Here is a 27,408-nt window from a genome sequence, read left to right as displayed (position 1 = left end):
TCCCTAGGTGCAAGCCCAAGATGTGGGGAGGAGAGAAAAATTTCCCTTTCATTAGCACTTATTATGTCTTTAAAGTCAGCCATTTGTTTACTCAGTGGAGTGATAAGATAATGGATGTTCATGAAATAAAACAAATGTCTTAACTTTAGAGACCACAGATGATTCTTAGTATCTGTCTGGGAATGCTAAAACTTACATGAAATATAACTATCACATTATCATTGTTGTTTCTTTTGGAATTTTCCAGTTAGTGTCCCATGCATATTAAATAAGGCATGCATTTAGCTAACTTGTTATCCTTTGATTGAACAGTAGTGTTTACTTTGGGATTCCTCTTTTTCTTCAGTTTAGGTCCTATGTCTTATACGAAGAGTAATATGAAGTTATATAAGAGATTTTTTTGCTACTTTCTAAAAATTGGTTATACTACTACATAGAGATATCTCTGTGATATTATTCACATATCATAACATGTGAGAAGTTATCATTCTTCAGCCACAAAATCTTTTTTTTTTTCTTCAAATTAACCCTTGGGTTGGTTTCTCAATGAAAGGTAAGAATGTAAAATTGTTTACAGCATTTTTCTATGGTATGTTCAAACTCCTGTCCCACTTTTGCCTTATTGGTGTTAAAATCTGCAACTTGACCTTTCTTTGAAATTAATGGTCACACAGTAACAGTAGGTCGAGTTCTAGCAGTATCAATATTTGCTTGGCTAGAAAAATGTTTTCATCTGTTTGCACATGATCTATTTTCTAGTTCTCTGAAGGTCCTGCATATCTTTTGCAATTCATTCTGTGGGGAGGAAATTTCCAGAGCAGACTGCAAAGCCATGGTGTCCTGCAGGAGCAAGGCAGGAGTCACCCTCACGGTGCTACCACACCAGCTGGTCACCCAGAAACTTTCCTCTCCACTATTGTTTTGTGCTAATGACGTTTTATTTTCAGGCTGGCGATTCATATAACATTAGTATCAATTATAATTTCATTTAATAGGGTAATTAATTCATTTCACTTAAACCCTAATGTGTGTTTGGACTATGAATAATTTCAAGTTTCTGAGTGTGCTACCAGCATGACAGACATCTTTTTCTCAAGCTAGTTAGTAAAACGCTTGGTTGATACTGAAAAAAAGCAAACAGCTAAAGAGCACAGAATTGAAAAAAAAAAAAAAAGAAGGCTAATTACTGTGCTACTGTGGCAAGGGGACTCCTGTGTTCTTTATAGTCAGGCCTGCAGCTTCTGCAGATGAACTGCATTTCTAATAGCAGCGCTTAAAAAAATGTAGTCAAGGAAATTTGGTTTTTCGGATCTTGGAAAGAAATAATCATGAACTTTAATATATAAGGAAAAGAAAGAAAGAAACATTACATTTGAGAAATACCCATACAGGTTTCAGGGTTTCTAGGAAACCAGATTAGCAATTACAATGTTGTTTGGTGAACAAGGAATCTGGGCAAGAAAAGTGGATTGCCCCGAGGGATATATTATGCAGATCAGGAAAAGCGCTGCTTTAATCTGCTTCTTCTCTCTCATTGAGTATGCAAGTCCATTTTTAGTGTATTGGTAGATATTGCTTTCTTATTCTGTCTCCAGTCTCTTAAAATATTCTCTCTTTATATTTATATATATGTTAATATTATTGATAGTTTTGCAGTGGAATTCTGATCTTGCCTTGGGAGTCATTCTGCTATTTCAAATGTCTTTGAATGGTTACACTTTTTTTCTTTCTCTCCTTCTTCTTTTTTTTTAATCTAGAGAAGAGAATCATTTCTTGTCAGGCAAAAGCACAATTTGAGGTAAGTTCCTTCTTTATCCAAATGTAGGATGAGTAGGCATCCTTTGTCCTGGGGTGGTACAGCAAATTGGAATTCAATTTTCAATTTAATGGCAATTATCCAAAATTTAAACTTAAAACTCACATTCAATTTATGTTAACTATGTTTGGAACAATTTATCTATGTGAAGCTACCTTTTAACTATTCGGTTAAAAAAAAAGATTTATTTATTTTAGAGACAGCGAGAGAGAGCGCGAGTGCATGGGTGGGGGGGGAGGGGAGGGGCAGAGGGAGAGGGAGACAAGCCGACTCCCCGCTGAGACCATGGCCTGAGCAGAAATCAAGATTTGGACGCTCAACGGACTGAGCCACCCAGGTGCCCCCTAACCATTTTTAATTCTGAGTACAGATTAAGTTCTTCTGATGAAGACCGTGTCCAAATCGACATGTGCTAGAAGTGTAAAATACATGCTGGATTTTAAAGATTTCAAAAAATAAAATCCAAAAATATATAAAAAACCCTTATTAAAAGCGTTTTAGCTTGATTATATGTGAAATGAAAACATTTTTGATATGTTGGGATAATGAAGTACATTATGATAATCAATTTCATCTGTTTCTACTTTTACTAATATGGCTACTGAAAATTCTGGACTCTTTTATTTCTTTTTTTTTTTTTTTTTAAGATTTTATTTATTTGACAGAGATAGAGACAGCCAGCGAGAGAGGGAATACAAGCAGGGGGAGTGGGAGAGGAAGAAGCAGGCTCCCAGTGGAGGAGCCCGATGTGGGACTCGATGTTGGAATGCCAGGATCACGCCCTGAGCCGAAGGCAGACGCTTAACGACTGCGCTACCCAGGCGCCCGCTGGACTCTATTATTTCTACCATAAATTCTGCAATAGTCCAGAATGTGAAGCATGAACATCGTCCACGTGAATTTCCTTCCCCTGAGAAACCACTGGTATTGGAAAAGACCCTCCTCTAGCTTCTGAAAGTGGCGAGAATGGAGGATTTATCTTCAATCACCATGAGCCTGACTCTGGCTGTTCACTGTGCTTGCTTTTGGCCTCAAAAGTTCAACCAATGCCAGGTTTCTGGGCAGCATTTCTCCATTCTTATCTGAGGTTCTAGCACCACCAGCGACCAGCTAAAGAGCCTGCTCAGTGCCTACACCAGTGGTAACCCAAGGAAGGGCTAGACTAGGGAATGAAAGCAGTTTACCAGGGCAGCCATTTGCCTTGGAACAAGTCAGCCCACCTCCAGAGAGGTGCTGATGTTAAGCAAGTGACTGTTCCACTGCACTCAAGCAGTTTATAGGGAATTTGGTCCAGTTTCTACACCTTGGACACCACCCTCTAAAACAAGCTTAAACTCAGCTGCCTCGAATCAGCACACTGGATTAGGACCAAACCAAACTGAACACAACTATTGAAAATACAAGCACTCAAGAGTTCATGGATGGGCTCTGACTAGACTTCTAGATTTTCTACTATTCCCTGAGAATATGGTTTCTGGGAACTGGTAAACACACATCATTTGCATCGCAATGTCTACAATGACTCCCACTAGATTGGGGTGCATTTAGTTAACCATCACCATCTTTAGGATATAAAATCCAGATGAACACAGATGATGGGTTAGTTGATTATGTCTGGAAAAATCACAAAACATGACAAGGGTACAGATTTCTGACTCTAAATTCCATGTGGTTGTTGTTTTTTCCTTCCATTATATCCCTCCTTTATAAACATCACATTAAATGGGCATAGATATATTATGCAAATTGAAAATAAAGGCCAAATGAATTATAAAGATGTCCACCACATCTCTCAAATTTTAGTCTCCATCTTCTTCCCTTGGTCAAGATCTTTCCAGTGGGAAAACATCCCAAAATGAAATTCACATCTTCGCTTCTCATTTCTATGCTAAGGATTCCTATTTTGATCTTTTCAGCCCCCACTTGTCTTCAAGGCTCTAGCGCTACATTTCCAACTGTTTTATCTGTTCCTCAAAAACCCCACACATTTAAATTGCACTATATATAACTAAGTCATGTTCAAAGGACTTGAAAAGCAGAAAGAAAAAGAAAACTTGGTAGAAAGTATGTAGTACATTACATCTAAAGGGAAACAAATTCTAAGTGTGAGGCAGTATTTTGTCTGTACTAGATTACACAAACCCTCAGGTTATCCACTTCCTTCCTTGGTCACCAAATAGCTTCTAATTAATCTGGCTTCCCAGGAAGCTTCTCACCTGTAAAAGTGGTTTTTCTTGAATTTAATGCTTTTGTTTTACAGAAGCGAATGTTCTGCTGCTATCTCCACATAGAGAAATATTTTTATTCAGTATATATGTATTGAGAATATACTATATTCTAAGCCCTGAAATTGTACAATAAGTGGCATAAGATAAACATATAACATTATTAGAGAAGATAATTATATATAATTTCTAGAAAAACAAATCAGATTCTTGACCTAATCTGAAGGACCAGAAAAGCTTGTCTAAGGTAATAGCATTTGAGAATGTGTAAGGGCCCTGGGGTACAAGGAAGTAAATTACTGTAAAAGAAATATTGTTTCAAACCCGGTCTGGGATAAAATCTTTGATATAATTAGTAATCTCTTTATTTGAATAAATTAGAACTCTGATAATTGGTTAATTATTTATGAGATCAATATTGGTCTTGGGAGACCAATCACTCATACATCCACCTGACAGTCAAGAGCCTGCAAACTTGAAATAAAAATTCTTTTTTGTCTAATCTATATAGTCTATAGATGCCTCTACTAGGAAAGAAACTTTTAAATTGGCCCACTAGAGGTTTTCTCCATGCAAGAAGATCATAATAAAACTCTGACACATGCTCATAGCTAAATTGTCTAGAAAGTTGTTGCTATTGTCTCAAGAATTGCTTCTAGGTCTATAATTATGTTAATATCATAGAGAACAGAACCAAAATGGGGGCACTGGATGTGGTGAAAAAGGAAACCAAGGGATTAGCAAAATCCAGATTGAGCAAGGAATTGTCCTTTGATATATGGATCTTATTCACAAACACAAGATATAAAAAGATGAGGGGGGGTGATCACATTCACATTTTATAAAGATCAGTCTTTCTAGGATATGCTATCCGACAGGAATATAAATATGTGAGTCACAAACACAAGCAACAGATTTAATTATAAATTTTCTAGCAACCACAGTAAAAAAAGTAGAGAATCAGGTGAATTAACTATATAACTATAGTTATATATATATATATATATATAATTATATTTATATATAATTTATATATATATATAATTTAGATATAAATTATATTTATATATAATTAAATATATTATAAATATATATATTTAACTATATATATAGTTAATATAGTTAATATGACCCAATATATTGACAGTGTTTTCAACATGTAATGAATGTAAAAAATTACTTACTCAGTTGTTCCTCAACTTCAACTCAATGCTGTGCTATTCTAGAATATAAGGTGAATTGTTAAAAGTTCCAATGACAAAGGTTTGTTATTATTTTTTTACAATTTTATGAAAAACAACTTGAGAACTTTCATCTTCCTCTACAAGACTATAGTTCAGAATGTACTATGTTTATTTTCTACGACTGTGCTTTCCTACTGATGAAACTCGGCATAAATAAGAGACAAAGGACACTTCATGAGGAGATCCTCCACATCATTATCCAGACCATTTCCACCAAATTAAAAATAACATTGCATTCAGAAATGCAGTATTTTATCTGCTGGTGCCTCCCTCCATCCAAAAAAGCAAAACACAATAGAAGCTTCTTTTAAAACATCTTAACTTACCAAAGACATAGAATTAACAGTTTTTAAGGTGGCTTATTTCTTATAAAAACATAATGGTTTTTTAAATGCGGAAATCTAAAAGGCTGAAATAAAGGCATTTGAGTTTTCTCCAAATTCGAATATAATTCATTTGATCATTACTTCTATCAGTGTCTGAAAACAATCTTATGAAGAGATACAATAATGATCCCATTTTACAGATGAGGAAACTGGATAAAAGCCTTAACTTTTAGCAAGACTCTAATATTACCTTGAATGTATTTACAAATTGAATCCTGAGAAAATCTGTTATACTACTGATATAATTAACTTATTGTAATGAGTGTCATTACAGCAGCTAATATTTATTCAAAGTTTCTTGAGTGCTAGACAATTTTTTAAATGCTTTACAGATCCAAACCTAACCCTTCAACAGCCCTACGGATAGATATCCTTACTAGCTCCATTTCTTAAATGGGGGAATTAAAAGATAAATTCTTTTTTTTTTTTTAAAGATTTTATTTATTAGACAGAGATAGAGACAGCCAGCGAGAGAGGGAACACAAGCAGGGGGAGTGGGAAAGGAAGAAGCAGGCTCATAGCGGAGGAGCCTGATGTGGGGCTCTATCCCACAACGCTGGGATCACGCCCTGAGCCGAAGGCAGACGCTTAACCGCTGTGCCACCCAGGCGCCCCTAAAAGATAAATTCTTAAAAAAATTTTTTTCAATAAGTTGAAATGCCTCACACATTGTTCTCAAGAATGTTTGGAAATAGTCTAATACATATTTTATAATCATTAGTTTGTAATAATGGTTGTAAAAGCAGCTACCAACTATGGAGAGCTTTGAAGGTGTTGGGCACTGTTCAAGACATTTGCATGAAATAACCTACTTGATCATCATGGTGATCTGTGAGAGGGGGACACTATTACTATCACTATTTTATAGGTAAGAAAACGGAGGCATCCAGAATGTGGGTAAACGGGCCAATGTCACACAGAGAAAAATGACAGTGGTGGGATTCCTATAGTGCACCTGTCAAAATTGTACTCAAGTTTTGTATTAATTCAGTGCTTTTCCAAGTAGAATGAAATACGGAAATTTCCTTCATTTCCCAAATTGTGAATGAAGAAACAAATGCATCAGTTTTAGATGATTGGCCCGTTTTAACTAATGCCTCCCTCCCCCTACAACTGTTCTAATTCAAAAGTTTTCCTGTTTTAAAAATCAAAACCCTACTTATATCATCCAAATATACATTCTTATTACTGGGTTTGGAACTCAAGGTATTTTTTTTTTAAAGTCTAATTTTAAAAGGAGTTTTCTTTTTATAATCTCTATTAAAAAATTAAGTACCATCAAAAATTACTCTGCTTTAATATAATCTTTTAGAGCTAAAAGTTTAATAGAGGACTTAGTAAAATATAAACAAAGAAACAATAAGTTGATTTAAGTAAGGAATATCAACATTCTATATTAATTCTTACTTTATAATTAAGCATTTAGATATAAGTACTTAGTTTTCTAAAAATACTCACTGAGTAAATTTCACTAAAAAAATATATCTCGGGGGCGCCTGGGTGGCTTTAGTCGTTGGGCGTCTGCCATCGGCTCAGGGCGTGGTCCCAGAGTCCTGGGATCGAGCCCTACATCAGGCTCCTCCGATGGGCGCCTGCTTCTTCCTCTCCCACTCCCCCTGCCTGTGTTCCCTCTCTCGCTGGCTGTCTCTCCCTCTGTCGAATAAATAAATAAAAATCTTAAAAATACATATATATATCTTGGGCCTTCAGTTTATTTATTTGCTAAAAGCTATGTGGTCCTTTCTATAAGGTATATAAAATAAACATTTACACACATCCCTATTGATGGCACAGTAATAGTACAAGCAACATCTTAAGGCTTGACACTTTTGGTGCATGATTATTCCATTTTTCTCCATATATAGAGACACCACACCTTGTTGTCAATAAATAATTCCACTTTAATGGCAAAGTAATAATTTAGACAGATACAGGGCGCACATTTGCAAAAAAATATATGCAAGCTGGTTTACAAGCTAGAGGAACAATAAACCAATAGAAAATACATCATCCCGTTAAGTCCGTTGACACCAAGTACTTATTATTGGGGCTTTACAAAGACTACAAAACTTTTCAGATGATTTATTTCACTGTTTCTGCCTATTTACACGATATGTTACATCAAAAATGTACAAAATATAAAATGTGTACAGACAAATGTTTCACAAACTAGTTTAAGTTGTAAACTAGGTGAACCTACTGAGATGTATTGCAGGAATTTGTGTTTATGATCATGTTTGGACTGTGTTTCTCAAAATGGCAGGGAAAGATTAGCAATTTCTTCTAGATCACATATCATACAAGGGCAACTCGTCACTCATCCAGCTACACATACTGATGTTTTGCGACAGCTCTGATCCATGTTTGAGGCTTCAAAGTCAGGGTGACAATTCTATGTGCATAAATCCAGTTCAGATTTCCCTTGGGGCAATAGCACCGTGTAGGACCGATAGACTTAGCGACACTCTGAAAATGGCACAGATGTCTCGTGTTGTTATTGTTCTATAGCAACTGACCCACGGGTGGTCACAGAGAGTAGCACCAATTGCACATCCTGAAAGCAACACATCTTCCCGCGCCTAGAACAAGTCTACACCATGGCCTAGCCCTTGGGTTTAGAAAACTCAAAACCCCATCCTCTGTTCGTGGTGGTAACTTCTCCCATGATTCCAATCGGTTTTCATGCACGCTCTTTAAAGCCTGCCACAACAGATGCACTTTTGGACATTTTCACTTTTCCAAAAATGTATTGGCTTCATGTACAGTTTTGAAGCATGCTCACTCTAGCACTGATAGCTCCTGCATCGTCATAACAACTGGAAATACAGGACAAACACACCAGATAATAACAGCTTTGAGGGTTTGCATTCTGTATTTGTTTGCAATGTACAGGAAATCTCAGCAAGTGAAACACCTCTTAACACCAACAGGATTAAAGTACAATTTGTGTGTGTGTGTTTGTTTCGATTTGTGCAAGATTTTTTAGAATTATTATTTACAATACCTACCCAGTAGACTGTGCAAATCTAACCTTCTTTTACAGTATAAACGCTTCCTCTTCCACAGTGACTTCACTGCTTCAGTGTTTGTTAATGCTGAATTTCTCATGTACAGCGATAGCAATCAAAACGACATGCTCAAAACTAAGAGTAATAGTAAGAATCATAATAAAAAGGGCAGGGGAGGAAAAGCCAAATAGTTGTGCTCATGTCGCATCTAGTGCTTCCAGCTCTGCTGGGTAAAAATTCCAAATCTCCCTCCTTCTACCACTCTTTTGCCTAGAACTGGATGGAGGTTAGCCACATGTCTTCGCTTTGAAGTGACGGTCAAAGAGGGTTTCTGGGTTAACTTGAACATTTTGGAGGTGAGGCGATCTATTCCCAAGGTAAAAAAAACAGATTTTTCTCCTATCCAATTCTTCAAAAAAAAAAAAAAAACCCAAACCAAAACAAACAAAAAAACCCCCAAACCAAAAAAACCAAAACAGATATCTAGAGATGAGGCTACTGTGTTAACTGGTGTTGCTTGGTTATAAATGAAAAGACAGTGGAGATTACCAATGGTTTAGGATTTAAACCAACTGTTAAACTGTTGTAGAAATCTGTTTTAAGGCAGTGAGACAGCACCATAGGAAATGTTCCTTCTTTCACTGAAAAGGCTCCAACGAATAAAGCCCTAAGAAAGCCTTTTGTCAGTGTTGACTAATAATTGGTATAAAACTCTTGTTAAGGGAGTGGGCAGGTGGTTTAAAACAACGTTATAAAACCTGTGGTAAAAACAACCTTATAAAACCTGTGACTCATACACGAGAAAGTTGGCGGAGCTCATCAAGTGAACGTGGCAGTTAAGAATGACATTGGCACGTCTCCAGCTTGCCGTGGTCGTGTCTTCCTGGCGGTCGCACAATTCCGCTCATGCGGACGGAGAATCGGCCTCTTGGCTTCGTTTCGGAACGGGGTGAGCGCACAGCACAAACGCTGCTGGAGCCCTGTGACCAGCACCATGTGGCACAAAGGAGGCTGGACGGAGAAGCAGGGGCCCTGCTTGGGGGAGGAGGACCCTCAGAGGAAACGAAAGGAAGGGACAAAGAAAGGGCTGCATTGTAAACTTTTAAAGAGGAAAAAACAGAAAGTCCAGGTTGGCTATCCCATGTGCCATCTATTCAGTTGCCCCGTCCTTAGGGTCCTTTACAGTTGAGTAATGGAGCCGGACATCACTCCGCGGATATAAAAATGCCTAGAAATAAAATAAAGTTAAGCTTCCCTTGCAGTTGAGCATCTCGGCGGTTCAGACTTAGTTCTGCTGCCTCCTCAGAGACCACGACTCTGGGTCAGGGCCCTGGACAGGGTGCTTTCATACTGGCAGTGGTTTAGTGAAAATACCTTACTTTTGAAACCTTTTGAAAAAGCATAGTCTTTTCCCCTAACTTCTTTCACCCTCTAGAGAGTAGATTCAAGAGATGAATCTAAAATGTCTTCGTGGTGGCTGGTGCTGTCGCTGTCACAGCTTTGTGTGCCCGAGTAATTGGCTGCTTCTTGGAGTTTCATTAGCATATTCATCTGAAGAAAGAAAAAGAGACATCGATGTAGGCAGGGATGCAGCGAGCGAGCCAGCCCCGCAAACACCCGGCCCTGAGCCTCATCCCAGCCAAGCGAAACGGGGAGACAATTTCACATTTGTATTAGCTGCTTCTGGCGCCTATCCCGGTTCTCCCAACGTGGCTACACCACCAAACCCTACGGACAAAGCAGGGCCTCTAGATAGCTCTTTTATCTGGGGTTGTGAAGGAAGACTGCTCCAGCAGGGAGACTGGGAAAGAAAGTGTATCACGGCTGGACATCTGGGCTCATTGCTGGAGAGCGCGCCAAGGTTCTCGGCTTTTTGGCGGGGAGAAGCAGAAAGCATTGAATGGCAAGTGAAAGTCGTGAATGTTCCTACACACACACAGACGCGCACGCAGGGCACATTCTCTCGAGGGAAGGAGGGGATGGAGTGGAATGAAGCCAGCTGCTGCACACAAGCTCACCATCTGCTGGTTAGGGGCTGACCTCGAAGGAGGTGACTGAATGAAGCCGACCATGAGTGTTTGAAGAGGCCGAGGGAGAGAATCACTGTCAAGTTTCTGTTGTTGCTGAGTTCCTGGCTAAAATATGATTGATATAGCCCTGAAAACAAAAGCCACCTTCTGGAACAATAGCAGCTGTCTCGGGTTTCCCAGTTGATAGGACAATGGTAATGTTTGTTCGGGGAAAAGGGACATACGCGTGAAAGCACCTGGGGAGAAAGACAGCTAGCATTTCCTTGTACTACAAAATAGAAGGCAGCCACCTTGCTCGGCTTTTGATAGTTCTGCAGATCCAATGTTAGAGAAAAAAGAGCTTGTTTAAGGGCACATTGTGGATAAACTGTTCAACGATTTTAGAAAGTGCAGGAAAACTGGCAAGGGTCTTCATGAAAGGAGTCAGACTTGTTTTCTTGTCAAGGGTTTCTAGAAGTTGTCCTAATCTTTATATTGTTTAATGCATAGTAATTTTATTATTTTATAAAGTAGCCCAAGTTTTTCCTTTTTTTTTCCCCCCAAGTTAGAGAATTAGAGAATCTGATTCAATAAAAAAAAGAAATCTAAAAAAAGGATTCCTTAGGTGTACGTTAGGCTCTGGACGCCTGTGTGCTTAGTGTAAAATGTGTGTGCAATAAATGCTTGTGAAATTGATAAACTGGTAATCACCAATTTTAGCAAGCATGCCTTTCTGACAAAGAGGCTACGGTTATAACATATTTTAAAGTTATTTTAATATTCTTCAGGACAACATTTTTCAACGTAATTGTTAGTCTAACTCTCTGAATTTATTAAATCAGCTACATACAGATATGAAATGAAAGTATTTAGTGACAACCTCTCAAACCCAAAAAGGCAAATGTCTTCATCAGTACGTACTTTCTCTCTCTCCCTGTCGCTCTCTTTCTCTTCTCTCACCCATACACCCTTCCCCTTATGCACGTTCATACTGCCTCCCTCCTTTCTGAGGTCCGTTCCTCCATCATTAGTCACTGGCTGTATGTTCAAGAATTTGGGTGAAGATAATTTGTAAAACATAATTGTGTGTTGAGTGTCCTCCTGATTTACTAAGAGGAGAAATTGTAAATGAGGTCTGTTTAAAGGGTTATGATTCTAACCTCAGTCACAAATGTTTGAAATCACTTGAATGCTGAATATTGTTAAAGTTTTATGGTGTAACAGAAGTGTCATTAAAGTCTTAATCTTTGAAAATGGTGCCATATAGTAAATATGCTTTATTAGAATAAGTTCCAAGTCTTAGATTCATAATAAATGTACACACGGGATTTAATTTGCCTTCTCATAGTGTTGCTTTGTGCATTCAAGTCAAAGGGGATTTCAGGAGGGGGCAAGGGTACAAATATGATCCAATTGTCACTGGGATAGATCATTATTCTCTGCAAAAAAATATCCCTCCTGTTCTCTCCTCTGCCTTCCCCGCACCCATAGTCATAAATATAATGTCTATCTTTGGTCAACGTCTAATATGTTGGTCAGGTCCTTATCACCACTGCTGTTACCAATCTGCTGGGCTCCCAGCCTCCATCCTCTGTTCTTTAATCTGTCTTCTCTTCTGTTATCCCAAGCAATCTTTATAACCTGCAAATGTAGCTAAGGTAAGTCCCCTAACCAAACACCTTTGATAGCTCCTCATTATCTGTGTGATAAAGTTTTAATTTCCTACAAAGATAAACAAGCCTTGGCACAATCTAGCAATTGCAGGCTTCTGTAGCTCTAATTCTTCTTGCCCCTTTTGTTCTAATCCCACCTATCTGCATATAGCATTTTTATTTATATTCATTTCTATTACATTGTTCTACATTTCACCTGCTGCTTCCTTAATTTTGGATGTCCTCCATCCAACCACATCGTGAACTTCTATTCTTCTTTCTAGACACAGCTCAAGAATCAAGTCCTCTATGAAGCTTTCTCCTCATCACTTCCTCAATGGACTCATAAATATATCTAGCATGTGACTTTACCATTATTTTACTGTAATTTATATAGGCAGATGTCTCTCTCCACTAATGGACTATGAGCTTCTTGAGATCAGAAACGATATCTTATTTATATTTTTACTCATCTACCAGGCCTTAGCCCTGAGGACATACTTATTAGTACTTGTTGAAAGAATGGATGAGTTTGTTGATGATGAATAAAATACATGAGATGCACCAAAAACCTGTATCCTTGCTCATATCCAAAAACATATTTCTGACATTAAATAGTGGACTTTTTCCAAATATTTCTGAGATAGATTGGACTGCAAATATGTTCTTACTTGATGCCAGTAATTATAGAACTATAACAAAATAAAAGCAGATAGAGAGAATATTTATTTTCTCATCAGAAGGTGCTTGATCCAAACATTTACTTTTAGATGGTAAGTCTTTTGCTTTTTAATGTGCCATAATCCTGTTTCTTAAGATGTTTAGTTGAGCAGTCATTTAAGAGTCAGATTTTTTAACCCCAATTTTCACTCAGCATGGGAGACTCTGGATCTCTTTTCCATAATAAAAGACAAGAACATTCAAAGCCAGGGAAGAGTGCCTATGAGTGTAGCTGATCAGGACTGTGGAAATTGGGAGGTTGAGGGCATCCCCTAAGGGTCCCTTACTTGACAGTTTAATTCTCAAACTATAAAACCTCTCCTTACCTGGAACAGACACAGTATATCAACAACGCAAAGGCAAGCCTAGAGTTTATAAAATTCAGACGTAATAACCCATCCTTGTATCCTAAAGTTTATATTTACTCTGTTAAATATTAACCATTCTATCAGCAGTTAATCAGTATTTGCTCACAATTATGCTGCATCCAAACCAATTCCTCCACCACTGTTGATTTCCAGCTATGTATGAGCTAAAGCACTCGTTACCCGTTAGAAAAAGAAAAGTCCAGGCCCTTAAGGATTTTATGGTCTAGAGCAAAACTCCAATATAGGAAGTCCTACATAGGAGTTACTAGACTCTAAGCAGGCCTGTATGTACATTTCCATGACTCTATGGAACCCTTTGAAATAGTATGCAAAATTTTCTGTGTGAGTGTGTGTGTGCCTTTTGCCGTGGAAAACATCTTAAAAATCTATCAGTTTGTTCACACGGAACCCCCAAAATATTAAGACTGGTCAGCTGAGATGATAATGTATATATGTTTGGTTGTGGGTATAGGAATACATACAACTTTGCTCTTTCATTTTAAGAATATTCACCCAAGGAAAGAAGGCCAAAGGCAAAAGAGTTAAAAACTGAATACCTATATCAGAAGAGTCCCAAATACTACCTAAGATAAATAGTATCTTTGATACAAATGACTAAATATTGATGACCACACACTGTGTCAAGATTATATTAGAAGAATCCCACATCAGCTTCTTACCAGAGGATCCCCTTCTGTGTCACTTTGTGGAATGTGCTTTGAGGTTGTGGCTTCCTTAGTGGACAGACAGCCCTCATACCCAACATCTTCTGGTCGCAACTGAAGTAATGCTGGACCATCCTGAGGCAGAGATGCTGAGCTCCATGGGTATGTGTCAAGCACCCACTTTGAGGGGTCTTCCCAAGGTGCCCGTTTCCCATACATCTAAAAAAATGATCACATATTTAATACATATTAAATACATTTCTATTCAGTAAAACAGGTGACCACTAATTGAGTGATTCCTTTGCACATCCGGTTCTTATGGAACTTTCAAGGGAATTGTTTCCATATACTGTAAATACTTGTCTGTCCACATAACTCTCTTTAAACTTGAAGGAGAAATAAAACAAAGATGAACATCTGGGATAGATGGTCAGCATTTGGGAGAGTATGAAGGGGGTTTATTTTAAATGTATATAGAAATCCCTGCCCACATTTATCTTTATTGGTAACTTTATAAACCAAAAGAAAACTCACAGTTGAGAAGAAAAGTTCCAGTGATGGAGAATTGAAAAAAGCCATGCTAGACATGAAATAGAGTTCTCTACTAAACTGCACTTTGCATAGATGTTAGTAAAATAAGAGACTTTTTCTCTGTCAACCTCACTCTTCTGAAATTTTCTTTGAAAATAAAAATACTTTTTTATTTTACAGGAAGCAATAATCTCATTGTCAGGACTCAAATGGAACAAAGAGTCAGTAAGAAAGAGATGATAAAGGCTAGTTAAAGTATTGGTAGTGAAGGAGAGGGGAGAAGATGAATATAAGACATGTTAAAAGTTTTTAAGCTGGAAACAAAATTGAAACCAAATTAGGAAGGGCACACTGCAGAGACAGAGGCAAATGGACTTTGTAAAAACAAGTACAAGGCTGCAGGGGGACAGAAAGAAAAACTAAAACTAAAATGAAGAGAAGAGGGCAGTAACATGGGCAAACTAGTTCTTTGATGTACTTCCCTCCTGCCTGGACCTGCTCCATTGAGGGCAATCCTGGTTACCAGGTGCATATTTGGTCCCAGAGAGCACACTGTGAGGGGTCCTACATGGCTTATTGTGGTTCAGTGAGACAAAAGCAAAATGGTGGATACTGACACCACAAAAGGCACATGGACTACCTTGGAGTTATCTTTTGAGTTTCTCCTGGAGGAACTGTATGAGGTTGTGTCAGCCTTGCCTTGAGAAAAAGAGAAAGAGAGAGAGAGAGAGAGAGAGAAAGCCAACAAGCCAGCCAGGTCCTGATATCTGTGTGTATTCCTTGGGAGATGATGGCAGGAGTAGCAATCACTAGATTTTTTTGTATGGTTATTTTGTTTTGGAGCAAAAGTTTTCTCTCAGTTAAAAACCTACTTTATAGAGCTGTAAGACATAGCTTGCTATACAACTTAAGCTAATTGAAGGAAAATGTGTAATTCTTGGAAAGTAAATGTTACAAAAAGAACATGAAGGTCTAGAATCAACTGATGCCAGCCTTTTAAAGAATCATCAAAGACAGCAAAATAGGAGGTGACCAATAAAATGCTAAATAGGTCCATTTCTAAATTTCAGTGTAAAACCGAAAAATAATTGAAAAAAGATTTAAATATTAAAATACTATAAAATTATAAAATATAAAATATTTAAATATTTAGAATACTATAAATTGCTTGTTGAGATTTCAATAAAAGTAGAATCACCAGAATAAAAATCAGAAGCCATTGTATCACCAGTGTTTTTTTCCAACTAGAACATCTGGCAGATAGTATTCCCTGCACGGTTCCTCATCAAAGCATTCATTTGAAAAGAGATTCCTCTATTCCTCTCCACTCAGATTTTCATCTTTGCAATAAGGCTTTGTTTTTTCACCTCTTTCTCCAATTCAAGGTTCTTTGTTACCAGTAGATCCGAGGGAATGGTTCATAACACACATGATTCCTTTTCTTCCTTTTCTTACAGAAAACATATATGGACCACCCCAGGAATATCACCTGCCAAAGGACTTCTGGCTGAGTTTATCCTTCAGTAGCAACGAGAACTGTCTACCCATCAAAGGGTTTTCCTTTCTTTTTTTTTTTTTTTTTTAAAGATTTTTATTTGTTTATTCGACAGAGATAGAGACAGCCAGCGAGAGAGGGAACACAAGCAGGGGGAGTGGGAGAGGAAGAAGCAGGCTCATAGCAGAGGAGCCTGACGTGGGGCTCGATCCCAGAACGCCGGGATCACGCCCTGAGCCGAAGGCAGACGCTTAACCGCTGTGCCACCCAGGCGCCCCCCTTTCTAATCTCTCCCGTGTGCTGGATATCCCCCCATACTCCCTTCGTCATGGTTGATTCAGCATTTACACTAACCTACTACTAAACATCTGGAACCACAGCAAGAAACAAGACATTTTTATCCCTCTTCAAAAATAATTTTGAAATATCTCTCAGTTTTAGTTTGGGAAACTGGTATTACTCTAATGGTTATACTTTTGCCTAAATGGAAGCTGTATAAGATTATAGTTCTCAGGATAATGTTTTATATGTAATATTGATTAAAATATTAAAAAAAAAACCAAGGCAGTTCTAAAAAATTAGACTTAAGGAGGCTAAGCATTGTTAGGTATTACTGTTTTTGAGTTTGTAAAATCTTCTTTTTCTTTATATTAGTTAACACAAATGAAATAAAGAGGGTTTTATATATAAACACTTGGATGATAGTTTATTAAGAGTTAAACTGTATGAAGAGAACTTTCATTTAAATATTAGTTTTAAAAATTACGATTTCTAGAATATAAATGTTCACACAAATTTCTTTTTTGTATAAAATGATTGAAATTGAGAGACTTAACTCATATCTTAGCATAAGTTTCAGAGGAACCCAGAAAAGTGAAATGCTATACTTAAAAAATAAAAACCTTTGGTATAGTCTTTTATTTTGTTGGAACCACACAACAACTGGGGCTAGATTGGCCAATACCCTTAAAATATGAAATTGTATTACTTAAATCTGGAATAAAACCAGTGGCTAAAATGCTCTAGTATCATTATCTCTGAACGTTCTCAGCACATCCCCATAATATTTATTCATCATGTTCCCCAGAACCATTATGATGGTTCTAAATACTGCCATTCTGTTCTACAGGTGAAGAGAGTATGCCGGTCAAAGGAAGGCAAAGGAAGGAGTACAGATAACCAGTGCTTTTTTAAAGGGTAAAATACTTAATACAGTATTGCAGATGACAAAATGTGAAAAGCAAGAACTATATCTTAATTCTAGTTGCAGTTGTGATAATCAGAGATTATCTAAGCAAAAACATCCTAAACTTTGGCCGAGTTGTTAAGAAGTTGTTGAGAAGATTAGATTCTTTTACCATAAGTTGGATGATTATACAGTAAAAATCTTCAAGATTCAACCTTGAGTTTTACAATTCTGCAATTGCATGAACTCTCAACTCCAATTTAAGGCGATAGTATATTTTGTTGAAGAAACAGAATTTTCTTATTAGTGATGTATTTTGACTTTTTCATTATGAATACAGAGAAGAAACAGCATAGGGCCTCTTGACATAAGGTAGATGAGAGGAAGAGCAGAGATGCTGCTAAACCAACCTCCCATAGATTTAAAAAGTCAACTGCATTAGAATTTAGAGCACTCCCTCAAAATAGTAAAGGATCTTGCAAGTGATATAAAGGGCTTCAAACAATGAACCATACTAAAAACAGGGAACCCGTAAGCAAAAACTACGTTTCAAACTATATGATAAGGAACAAATGATCAAGGCCCATGTTAACATGTCTGTCTGATATATAGAACTGTCCAATTAACTGTCTATCAACTGACTGCTACAACCCATGGCAATAAGTTTGTTTGGCCTTAAATGGGTAGTTGCTGGAAAAAAGATTTTCTCCTTCTCCTACGTATTTATTCTCAGAACAGAATACACAAGTAAATAAAGTGTTACATACTAGTTGATCTTTAAAACTTTACCAGTATATTTATATAGTTTGTGGCTTCCGTTTTCTGTATAAATAACCAGAGAAAAGACTGTTTTTTGCTTCAAAGAATGATTTTGCTTGTTTTTAAACAGTAGAGAAAATTGAGTACTATACCTGAAGACCTTCTCTCACTGCCTCCAGAATGTAAGGTACCAAAGAATAGTTCCAGAGATCCATGAACCACACTCTAGAACCTTCTACATCCATAGGGCAAGGAAGGAAAAGTCGGGGGCCTAAGAAGAAGCAAACCATTTGAGAACCAATAACATTTGACAACCTAAACACATAAATATTCAAGGCATCATTTTGGGGGAATTAATGTCTTGCAGGATTCTTGAACAATTATAATCTTGACCAGCTCGATTATTATCAAAGTATGTTTTACTGAAGACTCAAACTCCTGAACTCTCCTTCCATTTACCCTAAAATCTTAATCTAGAATATAACATATTTGGGTTATGAGAAAGCTTAAAGGTCATAATTCAGTCCAACTGCCCTAGTAAACTGCCAAATATAAAATATGTCATTATTTACAGAGTGGGACTCAGCCTTAGTCTTCTGATCTCAAATGTAAAATTCTTCTTTTTCATTTACCTTGTATTTTTAGTGAGTGCATTTTTATAATCCATCACGATGGGATAGACACTTTTTTATACATGCAATTTAAGAAGGATTAGAAAAATAAACATCTTTATGCCAACTAAAGAGAAGTAATTCAGTTTTGCCTTGATGAAAAATATGAAACACCTCAATTGTCCATAAAACACCTATCTTTAACTAGTATTTTCTCTCACAACAATATTTGATGTGATCATTGGCTAAAATTTATTTTTTAGCATAAAAGGGGACTTTAAACAGATACAATTTATATCAAATGGTTATCTGATTTTTAAAAATTTGTCTATATTAAACTCGTGATTTCAGTCAAACCTTAGTAAACCATAATTGTCAGGCAAAATGAATCTAATCAGACATATAAAGCTTAGAAGAAGGCAAGCTTTCAGAAGGAAAAAAGAAAACTTGAATCTCTGGAAGCCTGAAAAAAATTAGCTTTACTTGTTATTTTCTACCATCCAATCTGGCCATCTTTACCATGTACTCTTAGTTCCTGGAAAATGGCATATTGCAGTTTTGGAACTCACCAATGGTAACATCAGAAGAACTGTGTGTTTCCAAAAAACTGTTGAGATGATGCCACGTCTTAGGAATCCAATCTATAATTTTGACTAAGTCATTATTGCGTATATTCTTTTCAATCTCTATCTCTATCAGTTTCCTTCGAAGATATCTGCCTAAAAAGCCTTTCACTGGTTCTGTGTGGTTTGCGCATAGCACCCACCTACAAAAAGACAGGGAAAAAAAATCAGAAATCTTTAAATAAATTAAGTTTTAAGTCCCCAGTATTCTCTTTCTAGTATAAATGAAGAACGGTCCTATGTCAACTGGTGGCTCATTTTAATGATCAAAGGGGTTAGGAGATCTATTAGCATTAGAGGTAAACAAAATAACTTTTCTTTTTAAGCTAAAGCGAAGCTCATGTGCGTCAGAAGTGAGTGGGCGTGTACACGCTGAGTACTCTTCTGTGGGAGAACACAAATCCTGAAATAGGAACTCTCTTCACATTCCTCACACTTCGAAGAAAAGTGCTCTACTGTAGCTGGCGACATAGTGAGCAGAGCAGGACAAACATTTCTTTCCCTTCGTTTCCTTTCTTTTTTCTTTTCTTTCTTTCTCTCTTTCTTTCTTTTTTTTAAGAAACACTTAGGATTACAGGATGAGGATTACAAAATGTCTGCTTGAGAGAGTGTCAGAAGAAGTGAGAATTATTTTCACACCACAGGTCACCACTGGCAGGATTTGTCAAGGTACAAATGGAAAACCACTAACCAAAAGCAAACAGAAAGAGACAATACAACAAAACAAAACATTCGATTTATCTTTACCTGAAATTGTGGTGCAGCTCTAGATTTGGTGATGAAGAAACTCCCTGATTCATTGTTCCAATAATATATGGACTGGAAAATAAAATAAAATATGTAGACATGCTGATGGTAAAAGAGATTAGCCTATTAAAATTGCCTTAAAAAACAATGTATATAAATATGGATTATTCCATTTTAACCTTAGGCTTTAAAAGGGTAATTTTGTAATTTTAGGTTGAAAAATGACAAAGGTCATTGAGCTGGAAATCGGATTTGGGGCTCTAATTTCAGCTCTGGCATCCTAGGAGAATCATTTTACCTTTCTGAGCCTGAGTTTACTTATCTATAAAATAAAAAGGTTAGATAGACTAATCACAGTAATCTCATTTCACTCTAACATCTTATGACCCTTATGATTATAATCAAATTCATTAATTTTTCCTCTTTTATTATTTCATAGATATTTTAAAGTTTCTTCATAACATGAGAAAATCAATGCCAATTTTATGATGATCTACTTTTAACATTTAAAAAAAATCTCTAGCAGAGATTAATTGGGATACTGCACCATTAAAACTAATATTTAGGTTGCTCTTCTGTGTCCTTGCTTTAGAGGCCATACTCTAGTGAATCTTTAGTAGGTTTTCAGATTTTTGTATACCCCACTTCAACCTTTACTTTCATTGTAAATAGTTAAAAATTAGACTCACTAATGGAGAGTGATAATTTGAATGCATTAAATTTATCTTTATAAGAAGATTGAAGTTAAACTTTGATATGGAGCAAAAATGAAACCAGAGCTCTAGAGCTTCATTTTAATTCTTAATTTCCTTGATCCAAACATCCTGTCATTGACAGTGGTGTCCCAGACCTTCCACATATCTGTAGAAGCTAACGCCAACAAGTCGATCATGTTTCCATAAAAATTGCCTGGGACATTATTGTTGAATGAATAAATGTTTGAAGAGATTAACAGAGATTTTTTTTTTTTTGGAAATATGTTATAATATTAATGAAGGCTTCTCAAATTAATGGCATCCACCATTGGTTTTAAAAGGTATAACGACATAAGAAACAAATCTGATCATTTTGTCATATTTCATCACTCAAAATATTTCATAAGCATACCATTTGTTGTATTTACAGTTGAGAAAACCATTGAAGATATCACTCAAAGAGCCCACATGATGAAGATTATCAAGAATTATTACAACAGGGAGTTCAACACCATTATTATCAGCACTGCACTGTTCAGCCAGGTTAGCTAGATACTGTTGCAACTCCTTGAAAAAAATAAAGAAAACAAATACATCAATGATAAATTTATAACAGTGGCAAGCAATTCATAGTTTAGGAATAGCACAATTTGTCTGCCATCCAGTAGCTTTGAATAAAACCCATAGGTCATTCTGCTGATATAAAACAAAGCAAAAAAATATAATGCTGAGAGGATATATTTTTTAAGGAAAAGAGCAAAGAAAAAAGCCAGCAGAGAACAGCGGCAGCAAATATAAAATTGTGAAAAGAAAAGCATTTTTCTCAGTTGTCGCCTCCCCTTAAAAAAAGAAAAAAAAAAAAAAAGGAGGGGGAATGAGTTCTGGATACGAGCTCTTATAAAAAACCATAAATACTGAGACTTCATTCTTGCTTTTGGTATTACAATGATAAAAGTGGATTTTAGCAAACCTTGTAAGTCCAAAATGGCACACCTAAGTTTCCACTAATATTTTAAATGTTTTAATTCTAAATCACTTCAATAGGGTGCATGAAACCACATCCCCAGGACTTGGACAGAAGTGTGGTTATTTACTTATTTATAATCTGCATGCCACTTGTGTGATTTTTAACAAAGACAAAATTTGTTATATTTTCCTGGGTCACTTGACATTAGCATTCAGCATTTCTTGAGCTTCTTGGGTTTTTTTTTTTTTTTTTTTTTTTACAGGTATTATTCCTTTCTAATAGCTTTTAGTCTAAATATGATAACCAGTTCGCTGATTGACTGCTCTCACAGATGGGTAGGCCAGGCACATAATTAGGTTTCTTAAAATTATCCTAATCAGTAAGAGAATTTCCATAATATTTGCATATTTACAATGACATTTTCAATTTGTAGATCTTGCTCAGGGTTAAAAAACAATTCCATGATTCCAATTTCTGGAAACCAGGTGAACACTTGAATCAATCACCCTAGAGGCCACCTCCCTCTGTCTGTAATACGACTTTTAGAACTAAAAGCAAAAAAAGATAAAAAACAGTGGCCAGGGTTTTGAGGCACTTAGTAATATATTCATTTAAGTTCAGATATAAAATTTATTAGAAAACTAACGCACTGATCCAATCACATTGAATAAATATAGCCTAAATCAGAGAACACAGAAAAATATGTTTAAACTAATGAATAGTCTGGAGAATTTCACTTATCTTAAAAGACAAAAATAGAATTTATAACAATAATCTACCCATATTAAGTCATTCATTCATTTATAAAATATTGCCTATCTTCTACATTCATAATGCTAGACAATCCCCTGAGGTATACAAAAATAATGAAGCATTGTTCAAGTTAGTGAGTTTAACATTAATTATGACATGAATCAAGTACTTTTCTGGGCATAGGGGTTAAAAAGTCTTCCTTGTAGGCTTTAAGATGGTCACATTAAGTATTAAAATTTAGATATCATAAATCATTTTAATACAATGTCATGGTATATTAGGAGCTGTGAGAGGTCAGGGGAGGAGATTTTGCCTAGGTAATAAGTATCAAGGAAAGCTTTCTAGAGAAGGAAATGCTGGTAGCTTGGAAGGGTGATAGGTACATACATAACTAGTAAATGTACAAAATGCAATGTGAAATATCCCATGAGACAGGTTGAAGAGAGGTGTGGTCCGTAGGAAGAAGAAGGATTAATTCCAACTGGGGGAACCTGATGGACTTATCTCCAGGTGGAATTTGAGATGAATTCTGAATAATGAGTAGAATTCCAAATGATAAGTATGCAGTTTTTTATCCTTTCAGAACACCTTAGCAAGCACTTATTATGTTCCAGGTACATTTGGCACTAAGGATTCGGAGATTACTTCTCCATTCCAGGAATTTAAAGTTGATAAGCAGAAAGGCAAGTCAACAAGTAAATCACAAAAACAGTGTGGTAAGTGAAATGCACAAAACACTAGAGGGACATTTAAGAGAGGTACCTAATCCAGACTTGTTCAGAGAACAGGGTGCGTGGGGACAAACTATTGAACTACGAATAAAGAGTGAAAGAAAGCTGGAAGGTATGAGTTTGCGATGTGCTTGGCAAAATAATAAGTGCTCTGTTGTTACAAGAGAAATTGTACATGGTAGTGGTGCTTGCAATGAAAAAGAAAATAGACTTCGAATCCATGCAGAAAAATTTGGATCTTTCTATATAAACAAATGTGAACCACTGACATGTTTTTTTTTTTCAGTAGGGAAACAATTTATTTATCAAAGGAAACATAAATATGAAGGAGATAATGATTAATTAGAAATGGAAAAAGCATTCAAGAAGCTTATTGCCCAGAATAGTGGGTTACGTGTGTGTGTGTGTGTGTGTATAAAAAAACCAACTGTAATTCACAGTAAAAAAAAAAAAAAAAAAAGCAATGTATCTGGTATGCCTGGGTGGCTCAGTGGGTTAAGGGTCTGCCTTTGGCTCAGGTCGTGATCCTAGGGTCCTGGGATGGAGTCCCGCATCAGTGTCCTTGCTCAGCTGGGAGCCCGCTTCTCCCTCTCCCTCTGCCGCATACTCTCTCTTAAAAAATAAATAAATAAAATCCTAAAAAAAATAATGTTATCAAAAAAGTATACACCAAAGATTTTGTTCAGAGCGTGTAAACCTTACTTGTAGTGCTGGGAAAGACTTTCTGGTGGTAGTATTATTTGTTATTAACCTTTTATTTTTAGGATTAGTTTACATTTTGATGCTTAAAAATGGAAGAAGAGCTTTCCAAATAGAGGGAAAAGAATAATCAAAGGCAGAAACACAAAAAATGTGGTAGGAAAGAAAGTAGTAGTATATGTTTTGTGAATATAAATAATGTTAAATTGGAAAGAAAAGTTTGCAAGTTGGAACGATTTGGAAGGTTACTGGACTTTTCTTGTTGGCAACAAAGAAACATTGAATGTTCTGTCTGGGGTTCTGAGTAATGTAGTCGGAATCATGATTTCAAAGTGTGGTAAGTATATTGGAGAGGAGGAAGAGAAACCAGTCAAGAAAATAACAAAACTGCTGAAGCCAAGAGACACTGTGGGACTCAATAAGGATGGTAGAGGTGTGGGAAGATTTTGACTTAGTACGGAAAGTAATGGAAAATCATTTCAGGATTTAACGCAGTCAGACTTTAATAATGAAAAGATACTGTATTTTCCATAAGGTGAGGGGATGAATCAGAAAGAGAGAGAAGGAAGATTTAACAAAACTTGTGAATCAAGCAGTTAGAAAACAGTTGCTGTCATCCAAGTGATAGCGTTAATTTGGGTAGGAGGGTGGTGGTAGCGGAGATGGATGGAAGAAGATGGATTGGATGTTTTTTCAGAGTTGAAACTGGGTTTTCTAAACATGTGTACTTAGCATGCTAATAGAAACATATGTGTATGCTAAAGGAAAGGCCTACCACTCAGGAGAGTGGGCATGGCTAACAGTGTCCGATTGGAGTCAATACAAATGGAAACCAGGGGCGTCATCCAGGTGAGAACAGAAGTGAGAGAGAACAGAATGTTGGGTCATATTTTCATTTACCAGCAGGTGAAGGAAAAACAGCACTGATGAGACTGAGAAGGAGCTTGCTGGAGGGTAAGAAGAAAACAGAAAATGATACAAAAATTAGAGGAATTTCTAGAAAGGGGAGATTACCTATAGCAATTTCCTATCCATAAAGCAGTATTTTTTTTAAAAAAAGAGAGAGACAGAGAAAATAAGCAAAGGGCATTGAACTTGGTAATTAAGACATAACTGAATGATCTTAGTTTTGGGGGGGGTTGTTTTTTTTTTTTAACATTTTATTTGTTTATTTGTGAGACAGAGCACAAGCAGGGAGAGGGGCAGGCAGAGGGAAAGCAGACTTCCTGCTGAGCAAGGAGCCAGATGCAGGACTCGATCCCAGAACCCTGGGATCATGACCTGAGCCGAAGGCAGAAGTTTAACCAACTGAGCCACCCAGCCATCCGCACGGAGTGATTTTGGAAAAGTAGGACCATAAGATTCTATTATGATTCTCTCTTGTCTTGAGAAGGGTAATAAACCTCTTTGGGAATCTAATGAAAGCTATGGACCAGTTGCAAGTGGAAATAGGCATACACAAAAAATTCCGTCATATAACTTAAGAGTTTTTCTCAGACCCCTTTGAAATCACTTTATAATCCCCACTGTAGCTTAATTGGGGTTAAATATTAAATTGAAGTGCTGATGCATTAGCATTAAAAGTTTCATGCCCAGAATCTAATTAGGCAAAAGAAAACACTTCCGATGTTTTGTCCATCTTCCAGATGGACATTGATAATGAGATGAATCCCATACTTTGAAAACATACAGAGAACTACAAAAGCTGTTGATCACTGCCTTCTCTGGTTTTGACTCCAGACACATCAAAAATGAATCTGCCAAGACCAGTCTTCTGATCTTTTCCTACCTAACATTCCAAGTGTTTTCAGCTGGCCACATATTATTTACTAAATCCATCTCTAGCCTTCTGGGCCCGCTGTATCAAATGTCACAAAGTATAATTGTTTATGTGTACCGCTCTCGATCAAAATATTCCAGCTGGTGGCTTCAGGGAGGGCTTGAAGAGCAGGAAGAGGGACAGAATGTAAAATGCAGAGGTGCCATACATGAAAAGATTTTTTTCATTTGATGGTTTTATTGCTTGATCTTTTTTGCATCAGTAAGTGCTTTTTCGGCTTTGTCTCTTCGGTGCTATCTGTGGCACAGCATAATGCACGTCAGCCATTACACAGCTTCAGTTTTTAGGGACAGGATTTATTATTATTTCATGCCTCGTTCACCCTTTACTTGAGTAAATCTGCACTGCTAGCAGCTGTCCCTCAGTCAATCTCAACTAGTCATCCCTACTCCTTTATTCTCACTTACCTCCCGCCTCACATAAAAGCAAAGGAAAGCAAACAAACAAAACCCACTCTGTGTTCTCTGACAATTTGGCAAGATTTGGCTAAATTCTCTAGCAAGTACTGTATCCAGCGTTACTGACAGCTCGTTCATATCTTACAAACAGAAAACAACAATACGTGTTTGTTAGTTGTATTTTGTGCTTTCCTGGTGCTGAATGCCACGTGATTTGCCCAGGGATTTTTCCTATTACTGCTTCCTAGCATCATTAATTCTGATCCAATGCTCTTGGCAATGCTTTTATTTTTCATTATTTTTGTAATAACAAACATTAAGCTGACCTATTAATGACACAAGTGATTTTATTCAGAAAAAGAAAATAAGAGCGCTGGTAATATTTGGTCACAATTTTTTAAAAAAAAGATTTATATCATATTATTGATTAAGGACATCTCTGGGGCGCCTGGGTGGCACAGCGGTTAAGCGTCTGCCTTCGGCTCAGGGCGTGATCCCGGCGTTATGGGATCGAGCCCCACATCAGGCTCCTCTGCTATGAGCCTGCTTCTTCCTCTCCCACTCCCTGCTTGTGTTCCCTCTCTCGCTAGCTGTCTCTATCTCTGTCAAATAAATAAATAAAATCTTTAAAAAAAAAAAAGAACATCTCCAAACACTAAACAGTTTTTTTTTTTTTTAACTGAGATAAAAAGAACCTATTTATAACAATAGATTTGGGGATGAGGCAAATTTTATAAGTGTAAGTGATTATATAAGAGTAAATTTTATTAGTGTAAATTAACCAACTGTATTATACCACATTAAACTACATCCTAATGAAGCCCAAATCACTCTGTTTTATTCAAAACTTGATTTTAAGTGATTCCCAACTTTGTCAAAATGGCATGGTTTCCTGTAACAAATCTATTCTCCTTTTACCAACCACTTGTTTTTTTCATAAGGAAGTCACTTCTAAAGAGTTCCATCATACCAACATTGGGGGAAATCCAAATAACACACTAAGGATGGCTGAGGGACCTAATCCTCTCATCGTTCTGGCTGAGAAGAAAACGAATGGTGGTAAAAACACTTCTTAAATAACATCCTGAGGAGACGCAGCATTCACAGGAGGCAATGAACACGTAGGCTGAAGCAAACAAATGGCTATGCTCTTCATACTTCTGCTTAGAGAAGAGGCACATATTCAGCCTCAGGTTATGTGTCTCTATTCTGTTGAAATGAGAATGGGTGGTTCAACAACAGTTTGAATGGGGCTGAGTTCCAACAAAATACTTGGAATT

At 36.8% G+C, this 27,408-nt stretch overlaps 1 protein-coding gene across 8 annotated transcripts in view; it reads right to left on the bottom strand.

Annotated features, from left to right (window-relative positions):
- Positions 1-7,557: 7,557 nt before the first annotated feature.
- NAV3 (neuron navigator 3) overlaps positions 7,558-27,408 on the bottom strand; it is a 570,381-nt gene continuing 550,530 nt past the window's right edge. For all 8 annotated transcript variants that reach the window (XM_019803871.2, XM_002923310.4, XM_034644498.1 and 5 more), the window contains 6 exons: positions 21,153-21,307; positions 20,046-20,117; positions 19,245-19,441; positions 18,217-18,335; positions 14,109-14,312; positions 7,558-10,230 (listed from right to left, as the gene is read on the bottom strand). In XM_019803871.2, coding sequence (XP_019659430.1) covers positions 10,111-10,230; positions 14,109-14,312; positions 18,217-18,335; positions 19,245-19,441; positions 20,046-20,117; positions 21,153-21,307 — 867 coding nt within the window. In that variant the 3' untranslated portion in view covers positions 7,558-10,110. The remainder of the gene's footprint in view (positions 10,231-14,108; positions 14,313-18,216; positions 18,336-19,244; positions 19,442-20,045; positions 20,118-21,152; positions 21,308-27,408) is intronic.

The sequence above is a fragment of the Ailuropoda melanoleuca genome, chromosome 15, assembly GCF_002007445.2.
Source record: "Ailuropoda melanoleuca isolate Jingjing chromosome 15, ASM200744v2, whole genome shotgun sequence".
Lineage (NCBI taxonomy): Eukaryota > Metazoa > Chordata > Mammalia > Carnivora > Ursidae > Ailuropoda > Ailuropoda melanoleuca.
This window is presented reverse-complemented; position numbering and strand designations above follow the sequence as displayed.